Below are 27,567 nucleotides of genomic sequence, written 5' to 3' on the forward strand. Positions count from 1 at the left end.
GGAATTTTGGGTTCAGCAAATATTATCAGCTCCCATTACAAGTGAGCCTGTATTTTGAACAGTCAAACTGAATTTCTTTGGCTGGTGTACATACATTTTGAAGTATTTGTGTGTTTTCAAGTTTTAAAATCTACTATGAATAGGCTGGCAATATTATGCTTCCTAAACATTAATTAAGAGGAAGTTGCTCAGTAATTCATATTTCTATTCATCTAAACACATGTTATCTTATTTATTTAGAACAGTAATTCTACCGTGCATGTCATTCTGTGAAGCTGCGAAGGAAGGTTGTGAGCCATTATTGCAACTGGTGGAGGCTGGATGGCCAGAGTTCCTCAAATGCTCCAGGTTTGTCAACGATACAGGAATGGAAAACAGCAGCAGGATATGCTTTTCACCACAGCAAGAGGAAGGAAAAAGTAAGTTGAATGTTAACTACCTGTCATCACGTTTGGTTCTATATAGCCTCTTAATTTGGGTCAGTATCCTGCATCACAAGATTAGCCTCTCTGTTTGTAGCCAATTATTGTTGTGATTATACTGTGCTGTTTGATTGCCAAGTTTAAAAGAAATCACAAATATTAAAGTGCATTGCACTTGACTCTTCTTTGAACATCCTATTCAAATAGATTTTCAAAATCTGATTAGGCATATTCCATCTAACTTTAAATCTAGTTAGTAAGCACATTTTTCAATTTTCCCCTATTTCTTCATTTGATGTGGTCCTTTGAAATTTGAATCAGAGTTCAGTTTTATCTAAAAAGGATAATGAACCACCTGATTATTTAAATATAAATCCTCATCATAGTCCACTTCAATTATGTACAGTAGCCATGTTGGCCCAAAGATGTTTTATAAATACATAAAGAGCAAGAGAATAACGAAAGGAAGAGTAGGGCCTATTAGAAACCAAAAAGGTAATGTGTATGGAGGTGGAAGACGTGGGTATGGTTCTTAATAAATACTTTCCATCTGTCTTCACAAAAGAGAGGGACGATGTAGACATTGTAGTTAAGGAGGAGGAGTGTGAAATATTAGCTGAGATAAACATAGAGAGAGGAAGTATTAAGGGGTTTGGCATCTTTGAAAGTTGATAAAACTCCAGGCTCGGGTGAAATGTATCCCAGGCTGTTAAGAGAAGCAAGGGAGGAACTAGAGGAGGCTCTGACCATCATTTTCCAAAACTTGATGGCTACAGGTGTGGTTCCGGAGGACTGAAGGACTGCTAACATTGTAACGTTGTTTAAAAAGGGAGAAAGGGATAGGCTGAGTAATTACAGGCCAGTTAGCCTAACCTTAGTACTGGCAAATTATTGGAAAAACTCCTGAAGGACAGTAATCGTTATTTAGAAACATAGAAACTTAGAAAATAGGCGCAGGAGTAGGCCATTCGGACCTTCGAGCCTGCACCGCCATTCAATGAGTTCATGGCTGAACATGCAACCTCAGTACCCCATTCCTGCTTTCTCGCCATACCCCTTGATCCCCCTAGTAGTAAGGACTTCATCTAACTCTTAAAAAGGCACGGATTAATAAAGGGCAGTCAGCATGGATTTGTTAAGGGAAGGTTGTGTCTGAGTAACTTGTATGGCTCAGAGACATGGACCATGTACAGTAGACACCTCAAGTCACTGGAGAAATACCGCAAGATCCTACAAATCCCCTGGGAGGACAGACACACCAACACTAGCGTCCTCAACCAGGCCAACATCCCCAGCATTGAATCACTGACCACATTTGATCAGCTCCGCTGGGCAGGCCACATTGTCCGCTTGCCAGACATGAGACTCCCAAAGCAAGCGCTCTACTCGGAACTCCTTCATGGAAAACGAGCCAAAGGTGGGCAGAGGAAACGTTACAAGGACACCCTCAAAGCCTCCCTGATAAAGTGCAACATCCCCACCGACACCTGGGAGTCCCTGGCCAAAGACCGCCCGAAGTGGAGGAAGTGCATCTGGGAGGGCGCTGGGATCTCGAGTATCATCGTCTAGAGCATGCAGAAATCAAGCGCAGGCAGCGGAAAGAATGTGTGGCAAACCTGTCCCATCATCCCTTACCCTCGACGACTATCTGTCCCACCTGTGACAGGGACTATGACTCTCGTATTGGACTGTTCAGCCACCTAAGGACTCATTTTAAGAGTGGAAGCAAGTCTTCCTCGATTCCGAGGGACTGCCTATGATGATGATGAGGGTTAAGGGAAGGTTGTCTGAGTAACTTGATTGAATTTTTTGAGGCGGTAACAAGGAGGGTTGATGAGGGTAGCACATTTGATGTAGTCTACATGGATTTTAGCAAGACTTTTGACAAGGTCCCTCATTGCAGTCAACTATCAACCTCGAGGGACTATGGAATGTCGTCCTCCATTTCGGCTGCTCCCAAAAGTTCATCACCATCCTTCGCCTGCTCCACGACGACATGCAAGTTGTGATCCTGACCAACAGATCCATTACAGACCCAATCCACGTTCGGACAGGGGTCAAACAGGACTGCATCATCGCGCCAACCCTCTTCTCAATCTTCCTCGCTGCAGTGCTCCACCTCACACTCAACAAACTCCCTGCTGGAGTGGAACCTGTGGGAACCTGTTCAACCTTCGTCGTCTCCAGGCCAGATCCAAGACCGTCCCAACCACTATCATCGAACTATAGTACGTGGACGACGCATGCGTCTGCGCACATTCAGAGACTGAACTCCAAGTCATAGTCAACATCTTCACTGAGGCGTACAAAAGCATGGGCCTTACACTAAACATCCGCAAGACAAAGGTCCTCCACCAGCCTGACCCCGCCACACAGCGGGTAGCACTACCCCCCAGTCATCAAGATCCACGGCGCGGTCCTGGACAAGGTGGACCATTTTCCATACCTTGGGAGCCTCTTATCAACAAGGGCAGACATCGACGACGAGATTCAACACCGCCTCCAGTGCACCAGCGCAGCCTTCAGCCACCTGAAGAAAAGAATGTTCGAAGATTAGGCCACCAAGCTCATTGTCTACAGGGCTGCAGTGATACCCGCCCTCCTGTATGGCTCAGAGATGTGGATCATATACAGTAGGCACTTCAAATCGCTGGAGAAATACCACCAACGATGTCTCCGCAAGATCCTGCAAATCCCTTGGGAGGACAGACGCACCAACGTTAGCGTCCTCGACCAGGCCAACAGCCCCAGCATCGAAGCACTGACCACACTTGACCAGCTCTGCTGGGTGGGCCACATTGTTCGCATGCCTGATACAAGAATCCCAAATCAAGCGCTCAACTCGGGACTCCTGCACGGCAAACATTTCAAGGACACCCTCAAAGCCTCCTTGATAAAATATAACATCCCCACTGACACCTGGGAGTCCCTGGCCAAAGATTACCCTAAGTGGAGGAAGTACACCCAGGCAGACATATATTACTTCATTCCCCCCCAAGATTTTGGTATCAGTCCTATTTACAAATTGAGACGGTCCGGGGCTTTCCGCTCCCTAGTTGATCGTCTCAGTTCAATTCCAGATCTGGGTGAGCTCTCCGAGTCCTCGTGACTTGAGACTGGGTAGCTGATCTAATGGGAGTGGCAGTGTCCATGTTGGGGATTGAAGGTCCAGATTCATTGACAACAGCAGGGTCTTCTGATGGCTGAATATGAACCGGTTGGTCATTGATGGTCTCTTCAAGCTGTTCCAGTTCGTCTGTGTGCCGCAATTTTGTCTGATCAATGTGCCTCCTGCATGTTTGCCCATTAGTAAGCCTGACAATAAGCACCCTGTTACCCTCCTTGGCCATAACAGTGCCAGTGACATACTTGGGGCCTTGACCATAACTTAGCACATACACAGGACCATTAATAGAGATGTCACGTGACACGGCAGTGCGATTATGATACCGCTGCTGATGTTGACGTCTGTTTTCGACATGATCGTTAAGATCAGGGTGGACAAGCGAGAGCCTGATTTTGAGACCTCTCCATCAACAGTTCAGCAGGGGGACCCCGGTAAGGGTGTGGGGTCTCGTCCTGTAACTAAACAGTATGCGTGACAAGCGAGTCTGCAAAGAACCGTGAGTTACGCGTTTCAGGCTCTGCTTGATGGTTTGGAGAAAGAGTCAGACTGAACACTGTGAGCTCAAAGTAAAGTGTGACCGTAGTCTTTTATTGCAGGTCTCCAGAGTGCCTCTCCAACCTGTGAGGCCTCCTTAAATATCTGTGCTCCCAAGGGATTATGGGATCCCTTGGGACTCCAGGGGATGAGCCCTCTGGTGGCTGTACAGAGTAAATACCAGTTTACATATATAACAACAATCCCCACCCCCCGCCCCCCCACCGCCCACCCAAATTCAACAGTGTAACTATTTAAAATGTGAGTCGATCTGGGGCCCTTCTTGCCCTGGTTGATCGTCTCGGTATGAAAGCTGGTGTTGTTGAATCATTTGTTGGGCCCTCGCTGGGCTGCTGTGCAGCTGGCTTTGCTGGGCTGCCTGGTGTGTTGGGCCCTGCTGGGCTGCTGTGGATGATGGGTTCTGCTTCGTGGTCAACCGTGGTGCCAGTTGCCATTGGTGTGTATGTTGGGGGATCAAAAAAGATAGGGTCCGTGAATCTGAGTTTGATTTGGTCCAAGTGTTTCCGGTGAATGAGTCCATTTGAAAGTTTGACCTGAATCACCCAGCTCCCCTCTTTGGCCACGACAGTGCCGGGAAGCCACTTGGGACCTTGTCCATAATTTAATACATATACAGGATCATTGATTTCAATCTCGCGTGACACTTTTGCGCTATCATGGTATGCACTTTGTTGAAGCCGCCTGTCTCGACATGTTCATGTAGATCAGGGTGAACTAACGAGAGCCTTGTCTTAAGTGCTCTTTTCATGAGCAGGTCAGCAGGTGGGATCCCAGTGAGGAGTGGGGTCTCGTGCGGTAGCTAAGCAGGACTAGGGATAGGCGAGTCTGCAGTGAGCCTTCAGTTACCCTCTTCAAGCCTTGCTTGATGGTTTGCACTGCTCTCTCTGCCTGACCATTGGACGCTGGTTTAAACGGGACAGATCTGATGTTTGATCCCATTACGGGTCATGAATTCTTTGAACTCAGCACTGATAAGACATGGCCCACTGTCGCTCACTACGACATCGGGTAAGCAGTGCAGGCTTTCAGTGGTGGCAGCGGACGTGCTAGTCGACATTATCTCACATTCAATCCACTTGGAGTACGCGTCTACAACCACAAGGAACATTTTACCCAAGAACGGGCCTGCATAGTCGACATGTACCCTAGACCACGGTTTGGAGGGCCAAGACCATAAACTTAGCGGCGCCTCCCTGGGTACATTGCTTAACTGCGAGCATATATTACATTGTGAACGCAGGACTCTAAATCCGCATTGATACCGGGCCACCACACGTGGGATCTGGCTATCGCTTTCATCATTATGATGCCTGGGTGGGTACTGTGGAGGTCATTGATGAAGGTGTCTCTGCCCTTTTTGGTTGTCCCACAGAAGGCAGTCTGCCTGTATAGACATTTCATCTTTGCGCCGCTGGAACGGCTTTATCTCTTCCACTGGGACACTGGACCAGCTCCCGTGAAGCACACAACTTTTGACTAAAGATAATAAGGGATCCTGTTTTGTCCAGATTTTGATCTGCCGGGCAGTGACGGGTGATTGCTCACTCTAAAATGCTTCCATAACCATGGCGAGATCTGCGGGCTGTGCCATTTCCACCCTGTGGTGGGCAATGGCAGTTTTCTTTGCCTGGCCTGTGGCGGATGGCGTAGTTGTATGCAGACAACGTGAGCGCCCATCTCTGGATGCGGGCCGATGTGTTGGTATTTCTTCCTTTACTCTCGGAAAACAGGGTTTTAAGTGGCTTATGTTCAATTTCCAATTCTAATTTTAGCCCTAACAGGTATTGATGTATTTTCTTTACCCCATAGACACACGCTAATGCTTCTTTCTCAATCGTGCTGTAGGCTCTCTCAGCCTTGGTCAGACTCCTGGATGCATAAACAACCGGTTGCAGTTTCCCGAAATCATTAGCTTGTTGCAATACACACCCGACACCATATGCCAACGCATCACATGCTAGTACCAAACGCTTACATGGATCATACAACACAAGCAATTTGTTTGAGCATAACAATTTTCTCACTTTTACAAAGGCATTTTCTTGGCTTTTGCCCCAAACCCATTCGTCCCCTTTTCGTAGTTCTAGTCTCCCCGACCAGTGGAAACAACCTCTCTGCCTCTATCTTGTCTATCCCTTTCATTATTTTAAATGTTTCTATAAGATCACCCCTCATTCTTCTGAACTCCAATGAGTAAAGACCCAGTCTACTTAACCTATCATCATAAGGTAACCCCCTCATCTCCGGAATCAGCCTAGTGAATCGTCTCTGTACCCACTCCAAAGCCAGTATATCCTTCCTGAAGTAAGGTGACCAAAACTGCACGCAGTACTCCAGGTGCGGCCTCACCAATACCCTATACAGTTGCAGTAGGACCTCCCTGCTTTTGTACTCCATCCCTCTCACAATGAAGGCCAACATTCCATTCGCCTTCCTGATTACCTGCTGCACCTGCAAACTAACTTTTTGTGGTTCATGTACAAGAACCCCCAGGTCCCTCTGCACCACAGCATGTTGTAATTTCTCCCCATTCAAATAATATTCCCTTTTACTGTTTTTTTCCCAAGGTGGATGACCTCACACTTTCCGACATGAATCCATGTTGCATCTGCTTGATTGCACTATTTTTATCTAGATGTCCCGCTATTTCTTCCTTAATGATAGCTTCAAGCATTTTCCCCACTACAGATGTTAAACTAACCGGCCTATAGTTACCTACCTTTTGTCTGCCACCTTTTTTAAACAGAGGCGTTACATTAGCTGCTTTCCAATTCGATGCTACTTCCCCAGAGTCCAGAGAATTTTGGCAGATTATAACTAATGCATCTGCTATAACTTCCGCCATCTCTTTTAATACCCTGGGATGCATTTCATCAGGACCAGGGGACTTGTCTACCTTGAGTCCCATTAGCCTGTCCAGCACTACCCCCCCTAGTGATAGTGATTATCTCAAGGTCCTCCCTTCCCACATTCCCGTGACCAGCAATTTTTGGCATGGTTTTTGTGTCTTCCACTGTGAAGACCGAAGCAAAATAATTGTTTAAGGTCTCAGCCATTTCCACATTTCCCATTATTAAATCCCCCTTCTCATCTTCTGAGGAACCAACATTTACTTTAGTCACTCTTTTCCGTTTTATATATCGGTAAAAGCTTTTACTATCTGTTTTTATGTTTTGCGCAAGTTTACTTTCGTAATCTATCTTTCCTTTCTTTATTGCTTTCTTAGTCATTCTTTGCTGTCATTTAAAATTTTCCCAATCTTCTAGTTTCCCATTAACCTTGTCTTGAGATACACCCCAAACCCAGTTGTTACCTTTTCTGAGCAGCATGTGCAGTGGCTCAAATAATGTGCTCAATTTAGGTAAGAAATTACCGAAGTAGTTGAGAAGACCAAGGAACGAACGCAGTTCCGTCACATTCTGTGGTCTGGGTGCATTTTTGATGGCCTCTGTTTTCGAGTCCGTAGGCCTGATGCCATCAGCGATCTTCCTTCCCAGTAATTCGACTTCCAGTGCCATAAAGACGCACTTTGAATGTTTCAGCCTGAGCCCCACTTTGTCAAGACGACGTAGAACCTCTTGCAGGTTGTGCAGGTGTTCGGCAGTGTCACGACCTGTGACCAGAATGTCGTCTTGGAACACCACGGTTCTAGGGACAGACTTCAGTAAACTCTCCATGTTTTTCTGGAATATGGCTGCAGCCGAGCGAATTCTGAAAGAACACCTGTAAATGAACAGCCCTTTATGTGTATTGATGCACGTAAGTTTCTTCGACGATTGGACAAGCTCTTGTGTCATATAGGCCGACGTCCGATCCAATTTGGTGAATGACTTTCCCCAGGCTAGTGTTGCAAACAGGTCATCATCCTTTGGTAACGGGTACTGATCCTGTTTTGAAACTCGGTTGATTGTAACCTTGTAGTCTCCACAAATCCTGACAGTGCCATCACTCTTCAGCACAGGAACAATGGGACTAGCCCATTCGTTAAATTTGACCGGTGAAATGACCCCTTCCCATTGGAGTCTGTCCAGTTCGATTTCGACCTTCTCCCTCATCATGTATGGGACCGCCCTGGCTTTGTGATGGATGGGTCTGCACCTTGGCTCCCATGAAGTTGCCGATGCCCGGTTCAAACAGCGAGGGAAATTTGCTCAGCGCTTGAGCACTCAAAGCGTCATCCACCGATGACATAGTTTTAATATCGTTCCAGTTCCACTTATTTTTTCGAGCCAACTCCTACCGAACAAGCGTTGGACCATTGCCTGGAACAATCCACAATGATAGATCGTGAACTGCCCCATCGTACGACACCTTGACTGCCAATCACTGGTATGCGCTCTTTGGTGTAGGTACGCAATTTTGCATTTACTGGATTCAGCTTGGGTTTCACGGCCTTGGTGTCCCACAGCTTTTTGAAAGTCCTCTGCTTCATAATTGACTGACACGCACCCATGTCTAATTCCATAGATACCGGCACGCCATTCAATTTTACTTCAATTATTATCGGTTGACTCTTTGTCAGGAACGAATGTACACTATACACTTCCTCCTCGGGTATCTCAGGTTGCATTGTCGGATCCGCTCCGGATCGGTCATCATCATCCATGTGGTGTGTCGCAGCACACTTGCTGAGCTGTGGACACATCTGCTGAAGGTGCCCCATTTTCGCACAGCCTCTACAAATATACTGTCTGGACGGCACTGATGAGGCCGATGATTGCCCCCACAATGCCACAGGGTGAAATCGGATTCATGTCCAATGGCGGACTTTGAGCAGCTACAGGTTTCGCAAACACAGTCGGGTAGGCCCTGTCAGGTGCAGCTCTGCCAACCGACGACACAATCTGGTGCACAGTACTTGCCATGGAGTTCCGACTCTGCGAGGATATCTGCTTTGTGCTATCAATCGTGGTCAGACAAGCCTGGCCGATCGTGATGGCCCTGCTCAGATCCAACGTCTCCGCAGCCAGCAGCTTCCGCAGGATCAACTCGTGGTTTATGTCATATACAAAGACGTCGCACAACATGTCTTCCAGCGCGGTTCCACACTTACACGGCCCAGCGAGACGTCTCAGGTCGGTAACAAATTCTGCCATGTCCTGGCCCTCAGAACGAACATGCATGTAAAAGCGATATCTTGAGATAATGATGCCTTCTTTAGGTTTGTGATGGTCCCGAATCAGAGCACACAGTTCCTCATAGGTCTTTTCTGTTGGATGTGCAGGTGAGAGCAGATTCTCTGAGGCCATAGATTTTTGGACCACAAACCGTGAGGAAAACCGCCCTGAGCCTAACTGCGTCTCAGCATCTTCATCCATCTTGTTGGCCACGAAGTACTGGTCGAGGCGATCTGTAAAATCCTCCCAGTCTTCTCCCTCCAGGATTCCAACGGTGCTCATTTTTTTTTTGTGTGTAAAAGTTCGTATTGTGCCTCGTTGCCAAATGTTGCGTATGCAATAACTCAATAGGCTTAGTACCGTGAACTCAATCAGGTGTGACCTGACTCTACTTTATTAGCTCTCAAAGTGAGGATTAAACTTGGAGGCTTTCTTTATATACAAGTGCTGCACGTGTGTAGAAACATAGAAACATAGAAAATAGAAACATAGAAAATAGGTGCAGGAGTAGGCCATTCGGCCCTTCTAGCCTGCACCACCATTCAATGAGTTCATGGCTGAACATGCAACTTCAGTACCCCATTCCTGCTTTCTCACCATATCCCTTGATTCCCCTAGTAGTAAGGACTTCATCTAACTCCTTTTTGAATATATTTAGTGAATTGGCCTCAACAACTTTCTGTGGTAGAGAACTCCACAGGTTCACCACTCTCTGGGTGAAGAAATTCCTCCTCATCTCGGTCCTAAATGGCTTCCCCCTTATCCTTAGACTGTGTCCCCTGGTTCTGGACTTCCCCAACATTGGGAACATTCTTCCTGCATCTAACCTGTCTAACCCCGTCAGAATTTTAAACGTTTCTATGAGGTCCCCTCTCATTCTTCTGAACTCCAGTGAATACAAGCCCAGTTGATCCAGTCTTTCTTGATAGGTCAGTCCCGCCATTTCGGGAATCAGTCTGGTGAATTTTCGCTGCACTTCCTCAATAGCAAGAATGTCCTTCCTCAGGTTAGGAGACCAAAACTGTACACAATACTCCAGGTGTGGCCTCACCAAGGCCCTGTACAACTGTAGCAACACCTCCCTGCCCTTGTACTCAAATCCCCTCGCTATGAAGGCCAACATGCCATTTGCTTTCTTAACCGCCTGCTGTACCTGCATGCCAACCTTCAATGACTGATGTACCATGACACCCAGGTCTCTTTGCACCTCCCCTTTTCCTAATCTGTCACCATTCAGATAATAGTCTGTCTCTCTGTTTTTACCACCAAAGTGGATAACCTCACATTTATCCACATTATACTTCATCTGCCATGCATTTGCCCACTCACCTAACCTATCCAAGTCGCTCTGCAACCTCATAGAATCCTCCTCGCAGCTCACACTGCCATCCAACTTAGTGTCATCCGCAAATTTGGAGATACTACATTTAATCCCCTCGTCTAAATCATTAATGTACAGTGTAAACAGCTGGGGCCCCAGCACAGAACCTTGCGGTACCCCACTAGTCACTGCCTGCCATTCTGAAAAGTCCCCATTTACTCCTACTCTTTGCTTCCGGTCTGACAACCAGTTCTCAATCCATGTCAGCACACTACCCCCAATCCCATGTGCTTTAACTTTGCACATTAATCTCTTGTGTGGGACCTTGTGTGTGTCTGTGGCCCAATGACCTCCGACGGTTGCTCCCCCTGGTGGACCCAAGCATACATACATTACAATCAGAAAAGTAAAAGCCCAAGGAATCCAAAAGAAAGTGACAAATTGGATCCAAATTTGATTCAGTAGTAGGAAACTAAGTGTAATGGTCGATGGGTATTTTTGTGACTGGAAGGCTGTTTCCAGTCGGGTTCTGCAGGGCTGAGTACTAGGTCCATACTTTTTGTGATATATAAATCAATGATTTAGACTTCAATGTAGAGGGCATGATGCAGAAGTTTGCAGATGATACAAAAACTGGCGGTGTGGTTGATAATGAGGGAGAAAACTGTAGACTGCAGGAAGATATCAATGGACTGGTCAGGTGAGCAGAAAAGTGGCAAATTCTATTACCTCATCAAAGTAGCCATTCATCATATGTCATCCTATAATGTGAGTATTAGCACACTATTTATCTTTGAAGGACACCATATCTGAGCCCAATTCTCTCATCAATTGTTGCGCACAAACACACATACACACCTATGTGCGCACACATACACACACTTTTATCTCCCGAACCTTAGGACATTAACTGCAGCGCACTATCAAAATGTCTTGGTTGAGATCATCAAACTCAATCTTTACCGTTATTCATCTGTACAGCTCAGTGACTCACTGCTTTATGAATTGTGTCACTAAGGGAACTTGCACTCATTATTAACCTTTTCATTTCCTCCAAAAAAGGAGATGATTGCAGTGAACATCAAAACTACACTGGACAGAAAAAAGATTAAACAATTGCCCCGAATTTCCATGGGGATTCTCCCAAGCTCCTGGCATAATTTTATCCCCGACGAAATTGCGTCAACAAGCTGAAAATGATCATTTATGCTTTCTCTCTGGGGGATCTGCTGATTTCATGCTGAAGTTACATCAGGAGCTCAGGAGAACTCCCCCACAAAATTAATTGCCAATGTGTTTTGTTTCATGAGAAAAAGTCTAAAATTGGAAAATCTAATGGTAGGAAAAAATAGAGACTAAAAGCTATGTGATACTCTTTTAAAAAAAAAAATCCAGTGCTCAATGGAATTTTTCAGAAAGATGTGGCACACCACCTCCAAGGTTTCATGTATCCTTCATCCCACATTACATTTTCTGCTCATCCCTGCTTGGCTTGACAATTTGACTTTATGCAGATGGCTTGCTCAAACTATGCACAGGATGAATGTATTCTATTTCTGTTCAGTTCAGAAAATGTTTCTTTTGGGTTACAAGTTAGCTTCTGCACATCTTAGCGTTAATTTATCTTAAATATAATTTCAGGCCCCAGTGCAGAGAAGACTTGGCCATGTCTTCGCTTCTCCTCTAGTTTTCCTATAACAATGGTATTTGAAACATAACCATAGGATTGGGAATAGAAACATAATGGGAAACATAGAATTCTTTTTCATGCAAGTGCCTATTGAAACTGAGTCAACAGCTCAGTTTAAGAGGGAATAAAATAAACATAGGAAGAACAAAATTATTAAGAGTACATGGAAATGGAATGAGATAGTTCCGAAATGGAGCTAGCACTAGCATCAAATGGCCTCTTTGTGTGTTGAAATATGTATAGCTGAGATAGAGAAAGAAAAATGTAAAAATGGAGGCCGTGTAATTGTTCGATGACGTTTCCATTTACCTACAGATTTTTGAAATAAATAATTCCTTACTGTAAGTATGATTGACATCTTATAGTAAGAGCTGTGTAAGGAATCTGATTTGTGACGCACGCCTGCTACTTATGTTCTAGTAGAATAGCAATTAAAGCAGTTTAAAAAAGCAACTCACTTCAGCAGAGCTTTGCTGAGGAATTTACTCTTGAATAATGGAGGTCATTTTCGAGAATGTTATTGGAAAAAGCTTCTGTATAACTTAATCTCACTAAGAAGCTTTTAATTAGAACTCCATATTAACAAGCTCTGTGCTCTCCACATAACAGGAAATTAATGAATGCACTCCCACTCGGTTTCTTTTAAAGTATATTTTTATTTTTATGAAATGTGAACAATGCCCTTGGAGATTGGAATCTGTTTGCAAAGGTTTATGGCACAGTAATGAGGTGGCCACTGTTTGCAATCAGATTCTTGTAAACAATATCAGGTATATCATTATAGCACAAGTCTAAAAACACAAAAAAATGCAAAGAAAAGCATTCAAAAACATTTAGCAATGTACTGTTTAATACTTGGATTATGCTGCAGAGAATTTCAGGTAACTATTCTAATGAATATAAACATGACCATGAGCTATACTGTATGAGCCCCAAAAGCTGCCATAATTGTGCTATGTTGCAGTGTGAAAAGGGCATGCATTCAAACCTTACAGTGACTTGTAAGGGCTCACTTGTGAGATAGAAACATTCCCATAACCTCATTTGAACCTGTAGTAAGTATTTTGCTAAGCAAAGATGAGGAGGGAAAAAATACTAATTCTAGAATCTGAAATAAAGATCAGAAAATATTAGAAATTCATGGCAGCATCTGAACAAAGGAAAGTTAGGCTAAAGTTTCAGGTAGAGATGTTCTGATGCAGGGTATTTTCAGATGCTGAAGGCTTTGCTATGTATTTCCATCATTTTCTACTCATTTTGAATGAGAAGGTAACTCTTAATTTCCCAATGAGAAAATTAGGGAAAATATAGATCCTGAAATTCTGCTGGGGTTCTACTGGTCTCTCACCATAACTCCAGTGGGAGACTGGCAGAGCACTCAGGATGTGGCATAAACAGCTGCTTTCACCTGTTTTCCTTTGGGTTCTACCAGCTTCCCTGCCAGAGTTACATTAGGTAGAATTTCCATGGAAAATTGAAGGTTGTCCAAATGATCTCAAAGCATCCAAATCTATTAACTGTGTAAAAGAAATGCTCATCTAAGTGAGGCTGACAATCCGCGGACATTCTGGAATACTCCCGCTGTGACATTTGCACCACACAAGTGCCAGGCAATGACTATCTCCAACAAGTGAGAGTCTAACCACTGCCCCTTGACATTCAACGGCATTAACATTGCCGAATCCCCTACCATCAACATCCTGGAGTTTGATCAGAAACTTAACTGGATCAGCCACATAAATACTGTGGCCACAGGAGCAGGTCAAAGGCTGGGTATTCTGGGGTGAGTGTCTCACCTCCTGACACCCCAAAACCTCTCCACTAACTACGAGGCACAAGTCAAGCATGTGATGGAATACTCTCCACTTGCCTGGATGAGTGCAGCTCCAACAACACTCAAGAAGATTGACATCATTCAGGACAAAGCAGCCCGCTTGATTGGCACCCCATCCACCACTTTAAACATTCACTCCCTCCACCACCGGTGCAACGTGGCTGCAGTGTGTTCCATCAACAAGCTGCACTGCAGCAACTCACCAAGGCTTCTTCGACAGCACCTCCTAAATCCATGATCTCTACCACCTAGAAGGACAAGGGCAGCAGGCACATGAGAACACCATCATCTGCAAGTCCTCCTCCAAGTTACACACCATCCTGACTTGGAAATATATTGCTATTCCTTCATTGTCATTGGGTCAAAATCCTGGAACTCCATCCCTAACTGCACTGTGGGAGTACCTTCACCACAAGGACTGCACCTTCTCAAGGAGTCCTGCATTAAACAAGGACAGCAGCATAGGAGGGGGCATAGCTGAGGGCAGGACTCCCAGGTCAAGAGTTCTTGCATCCCCAGTTTGGTGAGACATTGACAGGCTGGTATAAAGAAAGACTTGCATTTATATAACTCCTTTCATAACCTTCAGGTCATCAATGAACTACTCTTAAATTGTGGTCATTATTGTAAGGTATGCCGAATTACAGCTCTAATACCGACCTGCCAAATGGTGGATCTGGGGCTCACCTGGGAGGTGCAGGGCTAGATTGGGGCATGGACCCCGTAAGAGATAAGGGGGAAGAAATTCTGTTGGGGCGGAGGCGGAGCGATACTTTTAGCACCATGAAAAAGTGTGCCCGTCCCGCCCAGAAATTCATCAGAATCAGTGGAAGTACTGACAGGGGTGATTAAATCAGCTGCTGCACACCAGAGCTGGGGGAGACGCTGATGAAAATGCCAGCGCTAAATTTAACTGAGTCATTGCGCATGCGCTGAACTCCGATTCAGATCCCAGGAAAAGCCGAGTCTTAAAGGCACGGCATAGTAATGTACCCAGAAAAGTTTTCAAAATCACTTTTTTTCTCATCATGAACTCTTATTTCTGTCTGCTACTACAAACTCGGGGGCTCACCATCGTCCTGTGTGTAAACGTTGCACTGACTGTGACTTCCGAGGGAAACGCTTCCTCATCCCTTTAAGTAGCCACCAGTTAACTACTCTGCAAGACAGTCCAACTGTTTTTCCAGACGTAGTTCTTGGCGGGTGCTCAATGAGGCGGCACCTAATTTTCCAACTGGGACACGAGTGTGGGCGTTGCACCAGGAATACGTCATGATGGGAGAGGTCGTCAGCAGCCAGGCGCTACTGGTTTGTGCCCCCTTTGAGCCTCTAATGAATTTTCGGTCGGGGCGGACAACCAAAAATCCAGCCGCTAGAAATCCAAACCATATTTTTTGTCCCTCTTATAATGGGTGCCGATGGAGAAAATATCGTCATTTTTGTAACCGTTGCAGCCACTGGCAATGTAGCTAGAAGTAGGCTTATGTGGGGTTGCAGCATGTGACATAACCCATCGATTGCTTCCTTTTGTGAAGCACAGCCTCTGCAAGTACTGCTCTGTTCTGTAGTGCCTTGCCTTGCATTGCTGGCTATGTTTATTATATGGGTGTAATTATTATTGAGCACTATTGATATAGTAATGATGGAAAATAGAACACAGACATTGCCATGTCATTACCATCTCATTTAAATATACCCACTTATTTCAAGGTGGCCGATTCTGGCATTTGCTGGATATGGAAAACTGTGCTGATACTAAAGTGAGGATCCAGCATAACAGATCCTTGATCTATTTCCTCCTGCCCAAATACTCTCTGAAAATTATGCAGCATTCATTGGAAATTTCAGGCTAGTGTCCCAGTATGTGCTCTGTTGAACATGAAGCTCTCGACTTTATATTGCATATTCTCAATGAGAAACCTTTGTGTGTTTTGTTTTGCAATGTGCACTTTATGAGCACTGTGATTATTCTCATGTACTCATTTTGTAAAACTGTTTCCAGGTTGAACCTCCCTTATCCAGCACCCTTGGGACCTGGCCTATCCCAAACGAGTGATTTTTCCGGATGAGGGGAGGTCACGTGTTTAGGTTTACTGCGCCTTTAAGTGCTGCTGCTGGGGTAAGAATGTGTATGCGCCGATTGTTTGGACCGACTGTCAGTTCGTCAATCAGCCAATCAGTGTGCAGGGGGCCTAGAAGAGCCGGCGGGCCCCAAAGAGCCGGTGGGCCCCAAAGAGCCGGTAGGCCTCGGAACAGTCAGCGAGCTGGCAGGCCCCGGCAAATTGGCAAGTCGATGGGCCCCGGCGGGCCTCTGAACAGTCGGTGGGCCCCGAAGAGTCAGTGGGCTCAGAAGTGTTGGCGGGCCCAGAAGAGTCGGCCCAACCCCGCGAAGTAGCGCTGTGGTGAGGAGCGGCCGGCCCGAGGACTCTGGTTGCAGGAGTTCCAGCAGGGCGACGAGGGTGAAGCAGCCAATTGAGGAGAAAGATTATATTGGAGAGTAAGATTTTGACAGGCCGCGTTCTGCGCACGTGCCACCTGGCGGCTGGGAATGGTCCCGGACGAGGGGTGGTACCGGATAAGGGCTTCCCGGATAAGAGAGGTTCAACCTGTACTAGGGTTGTGCTATTTACCAAAAGTAGTGCATACTGCTCACTTCACAACATCTCTGGGACTCTACTGGGAAAAGACTAGCTTCCTTCCTCCTGAGCTGCTTCAGTGTCAGATCCATTGGGGCTGAAACTCAGGGTCCGTATAAGGCCCGTTTCTGCTGTTTAGTGGCGGCCATGCGGTGGAATCGAGTGGCCGCCGTGTTGCAGTCCAATGGCCGCCCCGACCCCAATTCAGGTCGGGGATTTTTAAGCCTGTCCCTAATTCCGCTGATGATCGCCGTAAGCACGTCATTAAAACGCGCATCGCCGCTCTCCCTCACCTGCAGAATACACTGACCCAAATTCACTGGAAAAAATCATTCCCCTGTTGCATGGTGCCTCCCGACAGCTTTATCTGTCAGTGCAGCTTCTCCTCACTGTGTGCAGCCCGGCAGCGTGGCGACCCTTCAAGGGGAGGGTCCACTGCCGCGGCAGCCATGTCTTTATTTTTGCTGCCCGACTTCCCGATCAGCCGGCAAAATAGTGCCCCACAGGTTCGGCTGGGCCGACAACAGGCAGCCTGGCATCCCCTCTTGGGTGCCAGGCCACTGGCCCGGCCGAAACCCTCCCTGATGGCCCAGTGGCTGAAGATAAAAAAATGCCCAATTCTCTTCCCTTCAACGGAGGGGAAAGAGCGCGGTAACGCACACGCTGTGATGTCACCACCGCTCCGCTGCTGAGTGACGGCGACGGAGTCCTGGTCCCACCCCAACTTCCGCCCCTCAGCCTGCCTTACCGCCGCACTTCCGCCCCACTATGACCTGACTTTCGGTCCAATGTAAAAAAAAAAATACTAAGTGCCAAAAATCAACAGAAAGGCCGCCTCAACATTCCCGGTGGAAAAAACTTCAAGAAAAAGGTAGGTGCGCCAGCTTTCTGGTAGCCCTGAATATCGGCCCCAATCTGTTAATGCAGCACTGCCTCTAAATTGGACAATACAAGAAGCCCAATTATTGAGTTCACTTTATGACACAAGGAAGATGAATTTCCGCAGGGTACTCTGACTAACCTGCCATAACTTCGGCAAATGATCTGCAGTTCATTCCACTTCAAAATGGCCTAGAATTTCTTCAAAATTAATCACGCCACTATTGCCCCATTAATTTTTTTTACCTCTGCCTGTGTCCTGTAGAAGAGGTTACATGCGGGTTTCCTGGGTCTGATCATTTATATTCCCGTCGGTACGGTCACTGGCGTAAAACCTGTGTAAGTACAATCTGGAAACATCTGTGCAGCCTTTAAAAGCTCCGTTCAGCCTGCCCTGTTCTTCAGTAGATTGGGGGACAAATAGATCAGACAGCAACAGTGCTTGGGTTTTTCACTTCACTCTCAAATAAGTTCACTGAATATCCCGGCAATATTTTTATTATAATTGAACAAAATGATGACTGCACAGACACCATTTGAACGCAAAGTAAAACAGTGCATGGCATCATGCAGACTTGCACTTATTCAGACCTCCAAGCTCCTTTTGAGGAAATCAAAGGCAGGAGGCACAGACTGCTGAATGTGGGTGCCACCAAGGCACCCAGAAATGTAACTCCTGCTGCCTAGCGGGAAGGGGCACTGTGTACCACCTCCCTCATTCCCCAGGACTGTGAAATTGTGTTGCAAATAGTTTAAAGATCTCAACGGGGCAGGCAAGACAACACACTGGGCACTCTTTCATTTTCTTCCGTGCCCACCTTGGGCATCAGGACACACTTCATCCTCTTAAAGCAACTCTAACACGGCTAACCTTACACACTGCACTCTGGATAAAGGCGGCTCTAAACGGCATCTTGCACTATGACTACCCAGCTTCCCTCACAGCAGCTACCTCTATGCCCAACCCTAAAACCCCTTCCTCCACTTTTAACAGCTTCACACCGCATCTCTTACTTCATCTTGCCCAAGTTACTTGGCCTTGGCCTCCTTCACTCTTCCTGCAGGACAAGTTGGCATACAATGCCCACCAAGGCAGGTCACTGGAAGGGGCCTTCCCAACTTTAGACTCCTCACCCCCTTCAAAGTCCATCTAGTAGGAATTCACTTGACTCTTGTTGTTGGGGATGGTGAGGTCAGTGGCTTCTTGCTGGAGCCAGGCTAGCTGAACGCTTGCAGTGTCGCCCTAACATCCCTGTGAAGAAACATATAGATGGCACCTTCCAGCCCCTTTCTCCAACTCCTTAAACCATGAGGGGATAGTACAAACCTGTTCTTACATTCTATGCTCCTTTCCTGTATATCCACCACAGCAGCATGGGGCACAGGTAGAGAAGATGATGATGATTAGAATCATCATCTGCGGCAGATCACAACTAACAAGTGGCTGTCCCAGTTAATGCTCCCATCTTTATTGAAGCACAGATGCTGCTCTGAAGTCAATAGGGGCAGAATGGAATGCAGCATGAATCACAGCTTCCAGGCCATGGTGTCTCAGAGGTTTCAGAACCTGATAGCTGCCATCCTGCTGATCAGTGGAGCCACGGATCCAGGGCCCAGTGGACTGGCGATAGCTGGACTTCATCTGCCTGATACTGCTGTCTTCCAGGACAGCAGTATAGGTCATCACCCTTGCTCCTCAAAGCTTCATGCCAATGGGATATGGGAGGCAAGATCAGGCTGCCCAGGTGCAAGCTCAATGTATACAGTCAAGGACTTCCTGGCAGTTGGCATGAGAAGAGGCCTACCTCAGTCCTATGAGCCTGTCATTGAGCATCAGCAGTTAACCTTCAATGATCCTGGCTCTCAGGTAACACCTAGATGCAGCATGAGAATTGGTAAAGAAAAGGCTCATGTAGGCATCCTGGGGAAACATATTGTTAAAGAGTATACGGTAATAAACGAGAATATGTACTGACATGGCATTTTGTTACTGATGGAGGTTAGAGTCATACAGGAAAGGGGGCCACTTACGTGGTGCTGACATCGTCACTCAGACGGTGATGATTGGCATGTAGGGGCAATGAGGGCAGATGTGTTGTCGTGTTGTAGAATAGGTAGTGGATTAGGGGAGACTGAGAAACACAGAGGAGAAGATTTCAGCGATGACATGTGCTGTGATGCCACTTTCAGTAAATACCTACTGCTGAGAACCCTTGACTATGGGTATGGGGGTGAGGGATCCAAAAATCTACCGGTGACCTGGCCCTGTGAGAAGCAAGTCCAGATACAATGTCAAACAAATGCTGCAGGAACAGATATTATAAATCCCCACTCTCTTCCGTGTCAGGAACTCCTAATTTCCGCTTGTATCGGATGATCCTGTCAGGTGCTTCACCTCATAAATCCTAGCATACATTAGCAATGTAAACCCAGGAAACTCACAGCTGCGATGCCAATAACGTATGCAAATCAGACCAGTGGGGACTTGGTGGGTGGATTACGGGAAAGCTCAAAAAAACAAGAGGAAACTCAGGGGAAGCATTTTAAAGGTACGCAAGCAATGGAAACTACTTCCACCTGAATTTCCTCACTGAAAAGAATTCCTACACTGTTTATCCGCAGGCTGAAATGGCGAGGAAATGCTTCCCCAATCTCTTTAATAAAATTATACAAATGCTGATAATTGTTTATTGTAGGAATGATTGAGCTGTGAGTGGTAAAAGCTTTTGTCACTGCAGTTGCTGTGGAATTTCATGGTGAAGGTCAGAACAGCAGTGTTCAAATGTCACATTCCCACTTTGTTGTCTTGGAACTCAAGAATCTGCCGTTCAGCTCAGATAATCAGCAGCTCTCGCTGCTTATGCTGTTTGACCTTGCGGCTGCCGATTGGAATTATTATTGGCAGCTCAGTATTCTCTTTGCTGCATTGAATCGACCCTCATAAACTGGTACTCTAGATACCTTACTAATGTTGAGGGCATGATGAATTAAAACACAATTTCCTCTGCATATGTTAGAATAGCAACACCAATTTGTGAACATGAAAGTTATTTTATAAGACTAAAGCCCCACCCCAACCTTGGAGCCGGCACATATAACATTCTTAGGGCTTAGTAATGGCAATAAAGCAATTCCTGAGAAAAGCAAATAAAAAAGTAAATTACCATGACGAGGCACCTTAACAGTCAAAGACAGTAGCTTGTGAAGGACGATATAGTGGCTCGCCCTAACATGTTTGACATTGCCAGGGAGTTAATGTTTTTGATAACAAGGACATGTGTCATTTTTGCTCTATCACAAAGAAGAGCAAGCTTGCATGAAGCTCTGCACTGAGTCAGCAGGGATGGATTAAGAGTGACTTGGGCCCTGGGCAGTTCACATCCTGCAGTAACTGACATTAGTGAGCTAAGTCACAGGGCACTATACTTAGTATGCATCAGGTCAAGGTCAAGTCAGGTCTACATCTCAGGTTATGTTCTCATTAATATTATGATGACACTCATTTAATATTTTATTATGTTTCCAATCAAACTGATACCTTGATGAAACCCGAATAAACAATAAACGCTTTAATTTTAAAAATCCTTACATTTTGAAACTAAATCGACAATTACAACAATTTAGAACCAGACAGGGCAATTTTTTTGGAGGACCATTATTTGTCATTTGCATTCCATTTTTTCGACAGTGGCAACTACAAATATAACATTACATTGGCCTTTCCCTAGATTTTTGTCGGCTAAAATCGACAATGATTTTCGAGAAGTCAAGTACTCTCAGTACTTCGCTCTCGATGCTCATGATTATTAAGTTGATCTTATCCCATTCGGTTCCTGACCACAACCTTGATGCGTTTTAGTTTCGAGAAGGACCGCTCACCACTGCAATTTGATACCATCATCGACAGATATATCCGAAGAGCTATTTCAATGTAAGAAAAGGTTTAGGTGAAGGCATGTGTATGGAGGAATTGATATAATCTTAGCTCTGCTGACTTAGTTTGTTTGACACAAATTGAGGTTTGAAGCTCTGTTGAGGATACCACCAAGCTGGAAAATTGGATGAATTCACTTTCAACCATAGGTTCCAGATCTTTGGGATAGGAGCAGGCAAGATTTGCTGCAGCTTGCTTGATATCATGAGTCGAGAGAGCGGCTAGCTTGGACAGGAATCCAAACTTACAGTTGATTTCCTTGTATGCTTCAGGTGTTTCAAGGTACTGATTAGTTGATCAATGATGACAAGGAACACTTCAGTTTTGAATTTCTACTTGGGAGACAGCAGTGTTTTCAGCATTTCTATCGTCATAGTGGCGGTTGCATACCCAACGCACATCTGAGCTGAATTGTACTCGTTGTGGCCACACAGTTTAATCTCTAGGTCTTTGAAGTCCTCAAACTCTGTCAGCTGGGCTTTGACAACATCAACAAGAGATTCATAAGAACATAAGAAATAGGAGCAGGAGTAGGCCATTTGGCCCCTTGAGCCTGCTCCGCCATTCAATAAGATTGTGGCTGATCTGATCATAGACTCAGCTCCACTTCCCTGCCCGCTCCCCATAACCCTTTATTCCCTTATCGCTCAAAAATCTGTCTATCTCCGCCTTAACTATATTCAATGACCCAGCCTCCACAGCTGTCTCGGGGTTAGAGAAGTCCATAGATTTACAATCCTCTGAGAGAAAAAATTCCTCCTCATCTCAGTTTTAAATGGGCAGGCCCTTATTCTAAGACTGTGTCTCCTAGTTTTAGTTTCCCCTATGAGTGGAAATATCCTCTCTGCATCCATCTTGTTGAGCCCCCTCATTATCTTATATGTTTCGATAAGATCACCTCTCATTCTTCTGAACTCCAATGTGTATAGGCCCAACCTACTCAACCTATCTTCATAAGTAAACCTGCACAGCACCGAAATCAACCTAGTGAACCTTCTATGAACAGCCTCCAATGAAAGTATATTCTTCCTTAAATACGGAGACCAAAACTGTATGCATTACTCTAGGTGTGGCCTCACCAATACTCTGTACAGTTGTAGCAGGACTTCCCTGCTTTTATACTCTATCCTCCTTGCAATAAAGGCCAACATTCCATTTGCCTTCCTGTTTACTTGCTGTACTTGCATACTAAGGACTAGACTATCAGAACATCATCGCCCATTTAGCACCCATATAAGAGCTGAGATGCAGGCTATCGCCCATATTTGCTGAAAAGTGGAAACTAGCACCCGATTATAGCCCATTTATCGCTGGCGTAACTTTCGGCATACATGAATGAGCTGCATCGCCCGGCCTATTTAAAAAACGAACATATGACGTCATCCTTGTGCAAGGCCGAGAATAGTGTTTATAATGGAAACTGGCACCTAATTATGGCCCAGATTATCGCCGAGCGCTACTTTCGGCATTTCTAAAAGCTGCAATCACCTGACCTTAGAAAAATCCTAACCGAAAACAACAAACCAACTCGGAGCGGCAAAGCAGCTATACAGACGGCTTAAGGCCGAGGTCCAACAAAAAGCCCGTGACCTACAGAATAGATGATGGGTAGAGAAAGCACAGGAGATTCAGCAGCTGGCCGACAGCCATGATGTGTGAGGATTTTCACCGCACTCAAGGCCCCACCCCACTGCTGGCCAAGAACGGAGAGACACTCATCAAGGACACCGAGGCAATCAGGACTCGCTGGAAGGAGCAATTCGAAGATCTCCTTAATCGAGACTCTGCCTTTGACATGAATGTCCTCGACTCCATCCCACAGCATGCTACCATCTCAGCAAAACCCCAGCCCTGCACGAGGTAGAAAAGGCCATCCGTCAGCTCAAGAACAACAATGCATCAGGAGCAGATGGAATCCCCACTGTAAGGGGGGGGTGGTGGTCTCTATGAGGGGGTCAGGTTCCCTTCTGACCAACTTGAGCGGCTTGAATCGCTCCCACTCCCTTGGGTTCTGTACTCTGTATTTATTTGAGGGGTGCTCTTCTGTCCCTCAGCCGTTTCGGTAAGCTAGGGTCAGTTGCCTAAGCACTCCCTGTTCTGTGATTTGGAGATCTCTGGGGTCGAACCAGGCCTCAGCCTTAGTTCTTAATCTGGGTAAACTGTTAGTTACTAGGCTTCGGAGCCAGTGTGGTAATTCGTCCGGGTTTAAGTGATCTCTGTCTATGTCCCCACTACAGGCGCTTTTGCACACAGGCCACAGTCGGTCTGCGAAATCCTGTGGGGTTTCTCCTGTGAGCTGCACCGTTTTCTCTACTCTAGAGAAGGGACTCCCGTCATTGCAGCCCATAGCTTCTAAAATGTCTTTCTGGATGGCAGCAAGTGTTTTCTGTCCTCTTTTGCTCTCAGTAGAGAGAGACTGGTACAGTTTGCTGTCTAGAGATAGGAGAAACATCTTTGCTATTTCTGCATCATTGCACCCATTAATACCCCCTGCCTGTTCCACTTCCACAAAGTGAACCGAGGGGTCTCCCTTTGGTGTTAGCTTTCTCAGGTGGATTATCATAGCCCTAAGTTGGTGGGGAGTGTGGGGGACCACAAACTGACTTTCCAGGGGCCCTGGACCCCAGTTAAGGGTGGGCGGGCCAAACTTCTGTTGCCGGACCGGGCACATTGGCCCTGGTTCTGGCTCTCTCTGTTCTGGCTCGCTTCCCTCTCCTCCCTGCGGCCAAGCTGAGCTGAAACTCAATGCTACAGGTGGTGGTGGTTCACTATCCCTCTCCACCCCGCAACTGATTTGCCCCTCCTGCTGCTGAACCGGTGTAGTCACCGGTGCCACAGGTAGTGGCCGGTAGTTTCCTCCTTCTCTTCCAGGTTTATCTGGGGCGTACCCGGGCTTATTAGGCATACCATGCCTTTTGCCTTGGACAGAGCAAGGTTTAAACTTTTAATTTGTTGCTGGCAGGGACTGTGGTCTCCCGATTCAAACCCATTAGTGCTAGCTACTTTATATGCTGCTTGCACATCTTTTAATCTTTCCTGGAGCTCTTTTATTTGTAGGGTGAGGCGAGTGCTTTCCTCCCTCAGTGACTTTTCATTACTTTTGGCCTCGGTAACCTGACATTGAAAATAGTCCTGACTGTTTTTAAATCTTTCCGTTATTTGGGTCCTTTCCTCTTTTAGCTTATGGAGTTCTCCTGATAATCTTTCTTCTGACATAATCCTTTCCTGGTAGTCCTCTGCGCATTCCCATAACTCTGCCTGTAATGTTTCATTCATTCTATCTGGGAGTTGAACTTGTCGCTGTAGACAGACCAACCAAATTGCTTTCTCTACTGCTTCCTTGTGATCTTTGCTTGCTGTCCACTGGGCTGCAGAGTTAGCTGGACGCTCAGCGCACAATAGACTAAGCACCCATTCCTTAGTGACATTCACTTTCTTATACACAGAGGAGGAAATCCTCTCTTCCATTTTGGTTCTTGCCCCAAACCAGCACTCTCCACATCACACCCCTTGTACCAGAGTCCTGCCACGGTCACCATTTTGTAATGGGGTGTAGTCTCTATGAGGGGGTCAGCTTCCCTTCTGAACAATTTGAGCATTCCCACTCCCTTGGGTTCTGTACTCTGGATTTATTTGGGGGATGTGGCAAAGTGATGCAAATAACTTTGTTTTTATTACAGTCACGGTAATACAGGCTTATTACTCTAGTAAGAAAATACAAGGCCAAACTTACAATCACTCTAATAAAGGACAGTACAAGGAAAGATACAAGGTCAAACTTATAACCACTCGAATAAAGAACCGTACACCACACATTCCCAGGGGGTTACAGTAAATTATACCTCCCACCTCCGAATACCTCATTCTAGCTAGGTTAGACGCCAGGGCAGGCAGGGACTTATGCTTACCAATCCTGAAAATCAAAGTACATGGTATTGGGGATGGTGTGCAAAATCAAAGCGCATGATATTGGGGGTAATGTACTGACGTGAATAGAGAACTAGTTGGCAGACAGGAAGCAGAGAGTCGGGATAAAGGGGTCCTTTTCAGAATGGCAGGCAGTGACTAGTGGAGTGCCGCAGGGCTCATTGCTGGGACCCCAGCTCTTTACAATATACATCAATGATTTAGATGAAGGAATTGAGTGTAATATCTCCAAGTTTGCCGATGACACTAAACTGGGTGGCGGTGTGAGCTGTGAGGGGGATGCTAAGAGGCTGCAGGGTGACTTGGACAGGTTAGGTGAGTGGGCAAATGCATGGCAGATGCAGTATAATGTGGATAAATGTAAGGTTATCCATTTTGGAGGCAAAAACACGAAGGCAGAATATTATCTGAATGGTGGCAGATTAGGAAAAGGGGAGGTGCAATGAAACCTGGGTGTCATGGTTCATCAGTCATTGAAAGTTGGCATACAGGTACAGCAGGTGGTGAAGAAGGCAAATGGTATGTTGGCCTTCATAGCTAGGAGATTTGAGTATAGAAGCCAGGAGGTCTTATTGCAGTTGTACAGGGCCTTGGTGAGGTCTCACCTGGAATATTGTGTTCCGTTTTGGTCTCCTAATCTGAGGAAGGACCTTCTTGCTATTGAGGGAGTGCAGCAAAGGTTCACCAGACTGATTCCAGGGATGGCTGGACTGACAAATGAGGAGAGACTGGATCAACTAGGCCTTTATACATTGGAGTTTAGGAGGATGAGAGGGGATCTCATAGAAACAGACAGGTTAGATGCGGGTAGAATGTTCCCGATGTTGGGGAAGTCCAGAACCAGGGGACACAGTCTTAGGATAAGGCGTAGGCCATTTAGGACTGAGATGAAGAGAAACTTCTTCACTCAGAGAGTTGTTAACCTGTGGAATTCCCTGCCGCAAAGTGTTGTTGATGCCAGTTCATTGGATATATTCAAGAGGGAGTTAGATATGGCCCTTACGGCTAAGGGGATCAAGGGGTATGGAGAGAAAGCAGGAAAGGGGTACTGAGGGAATGATCAGCCATGATCTTATTGAATGGTGGTGCAGGCTCGAAGGGCTGAATGGCCTACTCCTGCACCTGTTTTCTGTGTTTCTATGTTTCTATGTTTGTCGCCAACCTCCGCCTGCTCCACGACGACATGCAAGCCGTGATCCTGACCAACGGATCCACCACAGACCCAATCCACGTCCGGACCGGGGTCAAGCAGGGTTATGACATCGCGCCAACCCTCTTCTCGATATTCCTTGCTACAATGCTCCACCACACACTCAACAAGCTGGAGTGGAACTAAACTATAGAACCAGTGGGAAACTGTTCAACCTTCGTCGCCTCCAGGCCAGATCCAATACCGTCCCATCCTCTGTCGTCGAGCTACAGTACGCGGACGATGCTTGCGTCTGCTCACATTCAGAGGCTGAACTCCAAGTCATCATCAACAACTTCACTGAAGCATACAAAAGCATGGGCCTTACACTAAACATCTGTAAGACAAAGGTCCTCCACCAACCTCACCCTGCCACACAGCACTGCCCCCAGTCATCAAGATCCATGGTGCGGCCTTGGATAACGTAGACCACTTTCCATACCTCGATACCTCAGGAGCCTATTATCAGCAAGGACAGACATCGATGATGAGGTTCAACACTGCCTCTGTAAAGTCCTTACTCTACAGCATGAAACCACACGAGGCACATTCTGGGGACAAGGTTACTCTGTGACCTCAACTCTTTATTCACAGCACTCCACAAGTGCTGACCCTGCGTGTGACCTCCCTTTATTTACCTGGGTGATCAGGTAAGGAGTGTCTCCCACAAGTTCACCCCTGTGGTCAAGGTGTGCATCTAGGTTGTGTGTATACAGTAATACAATGGTGTTACATTGTGGTTACATACATGATATCACCTTCCCCCCCCAAAGTCTTGTTAGGATCATAGGTTTAGTCTTTCAGGTGGTCTACGCTCCCTCGTGGAGCGCCGCAGTTGGGGCTCTCGTTGTTGGACATTGACGTGAGTGTCTGTCACCTGTGGTGATTCCGGCCTGTCCGGGCTGACTGCAGGGACTGTGCATTCTTCTGATTGCT

At 46.2% G+C, this 27,567-nt stretch overlaps 1 protein-coding gene across 1 annotated transcript in view; it reads left to right on the top strand.

The window, feature by feature from the left end:
* The window catches only part of corin (corin, serine peptidase), a 398,949-nt gene that overhangs the window by 147,426 nt on the left and 223,956 nt on the right, over nt 1-27,567 (top strand). Inside the window, exon 5 of the mRNA XM_070870145.1 lies at nt 241-419. Coding sequence (XP_070726246.1) covers nt 241-419 — 179 coding nt within the window. The remainder of the gene's footprint in view (nt 1-240; nt 420-27,567) is intronic.

Source organism: Pristiophorus japonicus, chromosome 2, assembly GCF_044704955.1.
Source record: "Pristiophorus japonicus isolate sPriJap1 chromosome 2, sPriJap1.hap1, whole genome shotgun sequence".
In the NCBI taxonomy this organism is placed as follows: domain Eukaryota; kingdom Metazoa; phylum Chordata; class Chondrichthyes; family Pristiophoridae; genus Pristiophorus; species Pristiophorus japonicus.